Below are 9,968 nucleotides of genomic sequence, written 5' to 3'. Positions count from 1 at the left end.
CACTAAACAATTTGCAACACATTCAAACATACCTCATTTAATTTTTTATTTCGTTTGATGGGAATTTGGGACCAAGTGACTATGCTGTTTAATCAATGCAAATAATTTGAACACCCCAATCAATCACCAGTCAAGTGGATTAATCAATTAGAGTCAAACGGCAGATCTACCGGTCACAAACTCTCCTCACCAGATGAGATGCTAATCATTTTCTAGGAAGTAGGGTAGGGCTAAGGACAATTATGTCCAGAAGAAAAGCCGGTGACAGAATACAAGAGTTGGGAAGATGCATTACTTAGATTGTAAGGCAGGGGTGGGCAAAATGCGGCCCGGGGGCTGGATGCGGCCTGCCAGTCCATTCTATCTGGCCCACAGGGCCCCTAAAAAATTTAGAAAATTAATATTTATCTGCCCCTGGCTGCCTATCATGCAGCACTCGATGACTTGCCAAAACTCAGTAAGTGGCCCTCTGCCCAAAATAATTGCCCGCCCCTGTTGTAAGGGGTATGAGGCAACAGTCTTAGCCCATGCAGGGACAGCCTGGTCTACTGTAACACAAATGATACATTTTTAAACCTGGCTTGGCTTTTTTCTTATAGTTCACAGGGTGTTTCACAGGGATCCACATTTCCTTCATTTATCTCAACACTTCCAACAAACTTTCCTTTTTTTGCCCACTTTTCGGTAGGAGGCTGTGTTTGTAAGTGATATTGGCTTGTTGGTCCTAGTGACTCGAGTCCTGTGTTTAGCCATTCAGTCTTCACTTTTAGTTGTACAGATAGCAGGGTTGCCAGTGGCAGCCAGTTCTGGGTGGCAGGTTTCCTGACATCCGGTCTCTAAGAAACACACAAGAGTTAAACCATTAAAATACAGGTGTGCCATGTGCTCGGCTTCATTCAGTGTCACTAAGGTAAAGACGAGGCAAAATAAAAAGAAGCCATCAAAAAACAGTGTTTTATAATTACCTGGGACTCTAAAATTGCTTCCTGTTTCAGTACTTTATTATGTAATAACAACAGGCCTGAGAACAGAGCCATATTATGCCAAGCACTGTACATAAATGTATAGTGAGAGATTCAAGCTATTCATACAGAAATGATCTGAACAGAGCAGTGATTTGCAACCCAGGTACTACTGTAAGGGTGCCACAAGGAGCTGTGCGCAATATTAGCACTGTTAGGTGTGCAAACGTTTTACAATTTACAAGACAAACTCAGACATTTCAGCCAGGAATCCATAGCATCAAAACAGTCTGACCTGTTGAGGTCTCCCTAAATTCCTTGCAACAAAAGAATTTGCTCTATTAATATTTTATAGTGAGTGAAAACTAAGAGCTGAAATTCAAAGAATGGTGCTTTGGCTCTAAAAAGGGTTAAAGCCACTGGACTAGAGAAAGGGCAAGAGGGGAAAGGAAAGTTCAGAGAGAGGGTGGGACTTGTCCAATGTCACATAACAGGTGGATGGCAAGGATATAAATTAAGCCCCTGGCATGCCCCAAGTCACTTCAGTTTGCCATCAGTCGGACTATGCCGCCTCCCATTCCAGTTTGGCCTGGTTTGCTTTTGCAGAGACACTGTTATGAAGCAGAAAGTCCCTGCGGGCTTTCCTCAAAGGATGAGATCTGGCACTTCAAGTTGTGGTCTAGTTTTTTTTTAAATTATTTTTTATTTTTTTCCCCCTCACGGATCACACTGTCCTCACATCATCGGGTAGGCGATGACAAAATAATTCAGCTCTGAATTAATCAGGTCTTTGTATCTTATGTAAATTTCTCTCAACATGTGGTCCTCTTGGTTGGTTTCATGCTGACTTGTATAAATCCTCACCTGTGTGGAAGGAGCAAAATCAATTTTTAGTAAATAACTAGCCAAAATTAAACTCTAACGAACCTAACGAGGAGCCTAAATAAGCCTACTGCCTAATAAAAAAAGGTAAGTCAGTGGGTCAGGCTTGCAAGTCCTCCGTCAGATTCTGGTCAGTCTAAATTTACAGAGCTATCAGAAAGCATTTTGGTTCACCAAAGGCTGAATATATACTGAGACCTACTTCAGGCTATTTTATTAATATCCAAATGGCAGAAGACGTATGGGAAGGAGAAAAATACTGAGTGGGATAAAATAAAAAAATACTGAGTGTTTCCTGGGACCTACATGCCTGAAAGATGATGTAGACAAGCACATGGGGTCCTCCTGGTTCCCAAGATACCATGGCTTATTTATAACCAACAGATTGTCGCAGGATTTTACTTTGCATGGTGCTCCCCAACAAGGTTGACCAAGAAGTAATGTCAGGACTGCATGCACACAGACATATAGTAGGAGATGGAAAGCTGTGTAGGCCATGAGGCAGGCCTGACGCAGGTGGAGTTCAAAGGCACAGTTTTGAAGTCCAGTGGAGGACAATGGGGTGCATCAAAACATTTGGAGTCTGTCGAAGAACACCCCGAGATGGACAAAATATTAGGGCTGTGCGAAATTTCACCCGGGGTTCGGTTTCGAAGCTGTTTCGATGCGTTCCGAGCTCAAAACAGTGGAATTGAAACAAAACTAAAGCCTCCAAAACAGCTTTAAAACAAAACAAGGGAACTTGAAATATTTCGAAACTTCCAAAACATTTTGAGTTTCAAAGCCAGGCTTACTGGCTTCAGCACTGGTCCCAGCCGGCAGCACCCACCATCTGTCAGCTGGTAGGCAGACTGGGGGCTTGCCCGCACCCCTGGGAGGGCTGCGGAGGCTATGCCAGAGTCCTTCTGGGGGTGCGTGCCCCCAGTCTACCTGCCAGATGACAGGAGCCAGGTGTTGCGGCCTGAGGCCAGCAGCAACACCAATCTTCCCGGCACTGGCTGCAGGTTGGGCCCAGCACCAGTTTGTCATCTGGCAGGAAGATCAGGGGTCTGCACCTGCGGATGGACTCCGGCAAAGCCCCCGCAGCCCTTCCGGGGGTGTGGGCAAGCCCCCAGTCTGCCTGCCTGTTGTATTTTATGTTTCCCAAAACAATTTCAACAAAATGAAATGGAACAGTGCTTTCAAAATGAAATGAAACTTGAAACAAAACACTGTTCTGTCGAATCGTCGAAGCTGAAGTCAAATCGGAACGGTGCTATTTTGCACAGCCCTACAAAATATACAACACTGGTATAAGGAAGTAAATCATTTAGGATAATATAAAAAATGCCTAGTACCATAAGATATGAAAGGGATGTAGGAATATTGTAATTAAAGTAAGATCCTTAATAATAAGCAAATTGTAAAGTGCAAGGCACCAAAACTGAATTGGTCATATATGGGCAATGATGTGTACTTAGGTCATGGTCGGTAACATAACTGAGTAACAGTGGCAGGATCAGTAATAGGACAGGTTATAGAAATGTGTGACTGGGAGCACTTTGTAATGTATAAGCACTGCCAATAGATAAAAGAAGGATAGAATACACTTTAAAATCGTGTTTAGCCCTGCACCATCCCTGCTGTCAGTCAATCTGACCACCTGGCTACGAATAAAGGCTACATTAAGTTTATACCCACTGGCTGCATCCACACGAAACACTGATTGCGCAGTTGTTACCGCGCAGTCATGCAGAACTTGCATAACCAAGTACTAAATGACTGCGTGGTAACTAGTACTACTGTGCAGTAGAGTCCCAGCATGGTTGCCTGGTGATGCTTACTGCGCAATTGCTCATTACTACTGCGCAGTAGCATCGCATCACGGTTTGTGCCCCGCAACACTACTGCACTGAGTAGCTGTGTCCTTATTCAAACCCCTTTGCAGTTGAACCTAACTGCACCTTGAAATAATTCACTGGATTTAAGACGGTGTGGCTGGGCTGATCAGGGGATACCTGTGCCAGGGCAGTCCTTTCTACTTCAAGTGGATCTTGGACTTTCATATACCATTCTTATATTACTTGAAAAACCTTCTTGCCTGCATGTTAACAGTAACTATAATGCAATAGTCAGTGGAGGAAACTGCCTTGGCATGTCTCAATTATTCTTCAACCTGTTTTTATGCAAGGGATGCTACTTTTTGAACTTCAATTTTGTACCTTCAGTGTACGCAAGGTGCATTTGCCTTCCACCTGATTTTGCAGCAGCCTCTCTACAAACGTGATATCGAGGAAGGCCCAGATTTTCAGAAAGAACAGCTTCCTGCATGACAACACGAGCTGCAGGAGTTCCTCATCCAGGAATTCATGGCTGTTGTTGAATTCAAGGGTTAATTTCTAGAAAAGACAAAAAATATATGCCTATCCTGAGGGCCAAGCCACTCTGCTCTTGTACATGCACATGAGATATAATCAGCAGGTTTCTCATTGTATCATTAGGAGGTCTGATTTCCAGGAAGTTCTCTTCAGTATCATCAAACTTATGCAATCAGCTTTACTAAGTAACCAGAAGTTCCTTTCAGAATTCAACCCCTTTATACTAGTCATCATATAAACATAGACCCGCACCTCCAAAACCTTGCCATTATGACAGAAGATGCATTGAATAATGATGCGAGTCCCTGCAATGTTTCATTTATATGAAGTTCTTTCATGTAGTTACAGAGAGCGAATTTAAAGAGTCTGTTTTATTCCCCCAAACCATTAGTGGGGGTGGGATCATTCCAATTCAAAGGATGTCCTGTAGATTAAAGGAAATGTTGCAACATACATCAGAGAAAATTAACAGCCCTCTCTGCTCCCAGATTAAATCTCTTCCCACCTACAGCTACCAAGAATGTAATGGTGATACCACATATATACCTTTTCCTTCTTATTTAAATTTACTACAATTTCAAGTTAAGTTTAGCTTGATCTACATGTTACACAGAATAAGTTACGTCTGACACTAAAGGAATAACCTGCACTAACACAAAGCTTCAGGTCCCTAGGAACATGTCAAAGCACCAGGACCTGGGAAATCAATATGGTCTGAAAGGAATGCACCATGTTTCCTCCTCCAGTGAAACAGTGTCCCATTGGGACAACTGTTTAAGGGGGCACATCAATTTAAGGTAGGTAAAAGGGCCTTGTGGGCTTTGAAGGGCTTCACTTCCACACCGGCCGTTGAGTATAAGGCTAACATGGGCATGGCCTCCTGTTCAAATCGGTAACAGGAGAGTAGAGTGTCTCTGTCCCCACTGTACCTGTAGGATGTGCTTGTAAGATGGCAAGAGATTGGTGAGGGTGGGTCTCATTGTCCAGTCCGGGTCCCTGAAATAACAGCTGCGTAGATTGATGCTCCTGACAGGGATCTCTGCTAACAGGATCCTGGCTAACTTGTCATACTTCATGACTCTTTCAAAGAAGAAGTTCACTCTGAGTTTTGGGGCTCTCTTGGCTAGGTTTGCCCAGGATGCCCCCCAGATTATTTGCCTATGAGGGTCATGGATATGGCATTTGATATTTAGGGTCCAGAGAGAATGGGCATTATGTTCACACAGCGTGTCCAGCAGTTCATCAGAAATGCAGTTGTAATTGAGGGTCAGGATGGCCAGATTGCGGAACTTGGACATGGTTTCATAAAACAGGGGGCTTCTGTAGACAGCGAGATGACGCTCGAAGAAATTTTCTATGTTGACTTCAGAGGCAAGGCTTTTATTTTTCAAGTAGCTCAAAGAGCTCAAAAGCTCACAGCCTTCTTCCAACGTCACCCTGGCTCCTTTCAAGCTGAGATGATCCAGATGGGAGCCTACTCTTTTCAGGAAAAGTATTACGTTCTTGATAAACTGATTCCTGGTCACGATTTTCCAGACCAATCGGTCCAACTCCAGGTGCTGCATACTCAAGGACACCAGTCGGCTGTTACATTTGCCCAAGCGTGAGAGAAGCCCTTTCATTGTCACTTGAAATTTTCGCGTCAAGAAAGCATTGTAAGGATTCAGGAACCTGATCTCGAGGTGTTCCAAGTACTTGCCAAATTTCTTGACGTACCACAGAGAAGATTCAAGCTCTGCTGTGTGCAACCTAGAAGGCCTCCCACGAAAGGTGATGGTTCTGGTTCTCCAGAGAGACCCCGAGTACATGGCCTGACTCCATCTCTTACAGACTAAGGCAGCCTGGGATCTGTCCCTGTCATCTAACCACCAGAACACATGGCTGAGGCAGACATCAGGGAGATACGCCCAGCAGCTCTGCTCATATTCACTGTCATCCTCCATGAAGGAGACAGTCGGTTCCTGCTGGGGACAGAATCAAACCTAGGTGGTCTATAGATCAGGAAGGCAGTGGCTAGCTTTTCTGGCTATCTCCCAACAGATTAAACTCTTCTAATCAAGTGGCTAAAATGCTGCTGCTCTGCATCTAAAAGCATTAATCCATCCTTTGCCTCCTTAGGATCTCTGGTGGCCAAATGACCTCTCAGATCTAAACTGTGATCTAACCTAAATCGAAAAAAAAAACAAAAAAAGAGAGAAAAGCAATGAGTCAACTCCCACAACAGGAAAAGCAAAGAGCACAGTTTCAGCCCCTTGACTTCCAACAGAGCTGGAGCACCTTGCAGTATAATGGAGCAGAGGTTTCGGTTTATCTGCGCAGGGTCCAGAAACCCCTGAGTGTGGCTCTTGTGCCTCGTTAGATGTTTCTGAGCCTCTGTGCAGGCACCAGTATGCTCAGAAAGTGCCACTTGCTTTTGCACTGAAAAAATCACTGCTCTGCCCGGAGCATACTAAATCTGCTGATTTTATTTCTGCCTATTTCAGCAGGCACTTGAAATACCCGCTGGAGATTTATTTTTTTTTTTTTTAATTTCTGGAAACGGCTCTGTTTGAAGCATCTATTCCCTGAGAGGGAAATAATCACACAGTTCATCCAATGGAGTTATCCAGTTATTGGAAATGTGGACAATCATGCCTAATAGATAGAAGACCCAATAACGAGTGGTAAAAGGAAAAGACCAACATCACTCAGTACACAAGAAAAACTAGTTACCAGTTTTGATTTCCAGTCTGGATTGCTTGGGAGCTACTTGGGCCTCAGCACCCTTCCTCCTCTGATCTGCTCCCTTCAGGGTTCAGTGATCACCATGCCTTCCCCCCCCCTCCCAATCACAGGGAGCTCAGCTATTGCCAGGGAGCAAGAGGTAGCCTTTGTGATGTCATGGGCACTGACCTGACTTCAGGGCAAGCAAGGAGAGGGCACCGGCCCTAAGCCATGGTTGCATACGGCTAACGTGAAGGTAATGAGGAAAGAAACTGAACAGGGAACCTCACAGCTGCTTACTGCCTCCCGTCAACAATACAGCTACGTATCTGGCAGCTGTCACACAGCAAAAAACAAAAGCAATGCTCGCTGCAAATGAGGACCTGCAAACTTCAAGAGCGTCATGCAAGCTTATTTTTTGCTGCCAATAAGCCAAAGTCCCAAATCAGATGAGAGGAAAGCATGCCGAAGCCACGGAAAGTTCTCCAAACAGATCTGACAGGCGTCTAGATCATATCCTCATTTTATTTCCCCCCGCCCCAACTAGTTCTCTCTCTCACTGACCTCCCTCCACATGACTTATCCTTTTGTGTGCAAGTACAGCTCCAAACCCTGATACAGAGACTTGTGCCACATCTCCGGATACTGTAACAATGCAGTTCTGCAGCTAGGTTCTCTGCAAATTTCCCTAGAGATATGCTTCAAGGGAAAAGGAGTCTGCAAGTACAGGAAGTACTGAACACATCAGATGGAGGAGCTCGGAGATGCACCTGGGAGTCACCGCATGATGATGAGAAAGGGAACGCGAGTGTACAGGACTGAAACATAGCACCCGAGAATAAAGTTGCTGATAAGATAGGGGTGACTGCTCAATGATTTTGGATTGCTGAAATTAGATCATGTGAAAGCCTAGGCTATATTCTTTTCATCCCAAGCCTGGCTGGGCAAGAAGACAGGACTTTGCCTTCTCTCATTTCAATGGCTTAATACCCCTGCATCCACTCACCCACGATGTCACGATGCCACACAGTTATCACTAGGTGTCAGCACAGTTTAGCTGTGAGATAAAACACCGACAAGGTACTAGCCATAGAAGGGAAAGAACTGACCTCCTATCGCAGAGGCTTTCAAAAAGGAGGCGACTGTTCAAACAGAAATGTCTTATGGGAAACTAGATGAAGCGAGTCATTTACGCGTTTAATGATTTCCCTCCGCAGTAGGATAAAGAGCCATTCTCTGCACCTGTGTTTTCTGCATGTGAAACGGCAGCATACAGCACACGCTGTACGGTGGACAATTTGATTTGAAACCTTGCCAGTAATGGAAGATCTTAAATTGGATCGTTTCCTATTCCCTCCATTATAAGGTTCAATTGCCATATAGATTGCAATTCATTTGGACCAATTAATCCAGATGCTCTTATTCATGCAGAGTTCTCAGGAAGCGCTCTGAAGAAGAGGCAAAGAAAGGATTTGATCCAGCATCAGCTAGTGAGAGCGGTAGCAACCGTAACTGAGACTGAGAGAGTTAAGACACCCAATTCCTGAGGCGTCTAACTTTATCAGAGTCCCGGCCTGCGTGATGAAGCGAGGGCAGCGGTTAAACTTTTTAGACTCAAGGCAGCTCTCTGACACTTTCAGTGACTCCCCATGTCAAGAAATAAATATGGAAAAATAATAGAGCGATTCTTCTGTTGCAAAAAAACTTAGATGCTTATCTTGCTAGGGTGATCTGACCCCCCGCTGACTTCCTGCCCCGGGGGCAGAGGGCTGGACTCGATCTTGCGAGGTCCTGTCCAGCCCAAATATCTATGAAATCTATGAACTCAGGAAGACCCCAACAAATCAGAACATTTTTGACACTGTGGATTCTTCTTTGAAATCTCTGGACTTGCCTAGTGAATTGTATCTAGGTGCTTGCACACCGAGCGGTGCTAATACTGCATGGCGCGGTGCAGCACCCTGACAAGAATCTCACGGCACCTGGTTGAGAGTCGCTAAGCTAGAGCCACGCTACGCACACACTCGAGTTGCTCAGCATTGCCACTTGTGGTCACCTTGTTAACCATACAACTCATCACCTACCGCTTGCTTCAGTCACCGACAACCACAAACCACACTCGTGGTTTCAGACTGCTGGGTGCGGAAGAAAATCGCAGCACCTTCCCCACCGCTGGCTAATGCGGACGAAAACGCTGCGGCAGAACGGACGAGGCGGCGGGGCCTGGCCCGCTTGAGCCGACAATGGACATTTCCCGGAAGCAGGACGCCCTTCCCTGCAAGCAGCAGACGTGTCCTGCTCACGCCTCCCAGAGGCTGCTGCTACGGTGGCTGTCACAGAGGACATTGTGGTTTTCTGCTACTCTGTCCTCCGTTGATATGAACCCCGATGCCTTTACGTCCCCTCTTTAAGAGACAAATGGGGACATAAAAGCGTCGCGTTTTGCATCAAGTCCCAGTGGAGCATCCCAAGTCATAGCCCAAGTCCCAGTCTGCTATCTTTTTCTCTTCAAGAAAAAAAGAGGGTATAAAGGCGGTGGGTTTTGTGTCAATAGTCCCAGTCGAGTATCCCAAGTCCCAGCCTAGTATCTTTTGCTTTTCAAGAGAAAAACAGAGAACATAAAAGAAAAAGGCACTGCAGCACATCAGGCGTTGGGGTCCCTGGACCCCAGCTGTCTTCCTGCCTAGAGCCGGCGGACCCGGTGACTGCGCGGTCCCTTCCAGCCCCAATCTACGAATAAAGGCCTCGGGTTTCGCGGACAGAGGAGACCCGGACGGCCCTCTAGGATGGCCACCCTACCCCTACCCCTACCCCTTGCTTCGGTCAGTGACAACCACCAACGCGCCTGTGGGTTCAGACGGCCGGGCGCGGGAGAGAGCTGCAGCGCCTTTCCCGCCGCTGCCCAACGGGGCCTGGCCCGCCTGAGCCGGCAACGGCCATTTCCCCGAGGCAGGACAAGCGTCCTTCTCACACCTCCCAGAGGCTGCTGCTGGCTGAGCACAGGGGGAGGGGAGGCCGGGCTGCCGGGTCTGCTTCGGCTTATGTGCGAGGCGGGAGCGAAGCC

The 9,968-nt window shown here is 46.2% G+C and overlaps 1 protein-coding gene across 1 annotated transcript; it reads right to left on the bottom strand.

Annotated features, from left to right (window-relative positions):
* Positions 1–1,642: 1,642 nt before the first annotated feature.
* On the bottom strand, positions 1,643–7,056 carry LOC109316976 (F-box only protein 39-like). Its single transcript, XM_019545345.1, has 4 exons — positions 6,914–7,056; positions 5,131–6,366; positions 4,046–4,222; positions 1,643–1,826 (listed from the first exon to the last, which is right to left on the bottom strand). The coding sequence occupies exons 2-4, from the start codon at positions 6,142–6,144 to the stop codon at positions 1,698–1,700; spliced, it is 1,320 nt and encodes a 439-aa protein (XP_019400890.1). The 5' UTR covers positions 6,145–6,366; positions 6,914–7,056; the 3' UTR covers positions 1,643–1,697.
* Between the last annotated feature and the right edge of the window lie 2,912 nt (positions 7,057–9,968).

Source organism: Crocodylus porosus, unplaced genomic scaffold (assembly GCF_001723895.1).
Source record: "Crocodylus porosus isolate Cpor-Errol unplaced genomic scaffold, CroPor_comp1, whole genome shotgun sequence".
NCBI lineage: Eukaryota > Metazoa > Chordata > Crocodylia > Crocodylidae > Crocodylus > Crocodylus porosus.
This window is presented reverse-complemented; position numbering and strand designations above follow the sequence as displayed.

What these genes read in the sequence shown, in the direction of transcription:
- LOC109316976 (XM_019545345.1), bottom strand. Translation starts at nt 6,144, where the DNA reads ATGGAGGATGACAGTGAATATGAGCAGAGCTGCTGGGCGTATCTCCCT. An exon ending in CTTACAAGCACATCCTACAG is followed by an intron (nt 4,223 to 5,130) that starts GTACAGTGGGGA and finishes TGTCTTTTCTAG; the next exon opens with AAATTAACCCTTGAATTCAA. An exon ending in GCACCTTGCGTACACTGAAG is followed by an intron (nt 1,827 to 4,045) that starts GTACAAAATTGA and finishes CCTTCCACACAG; the next exon opens with GTGAGGATTTATACAAGTCA.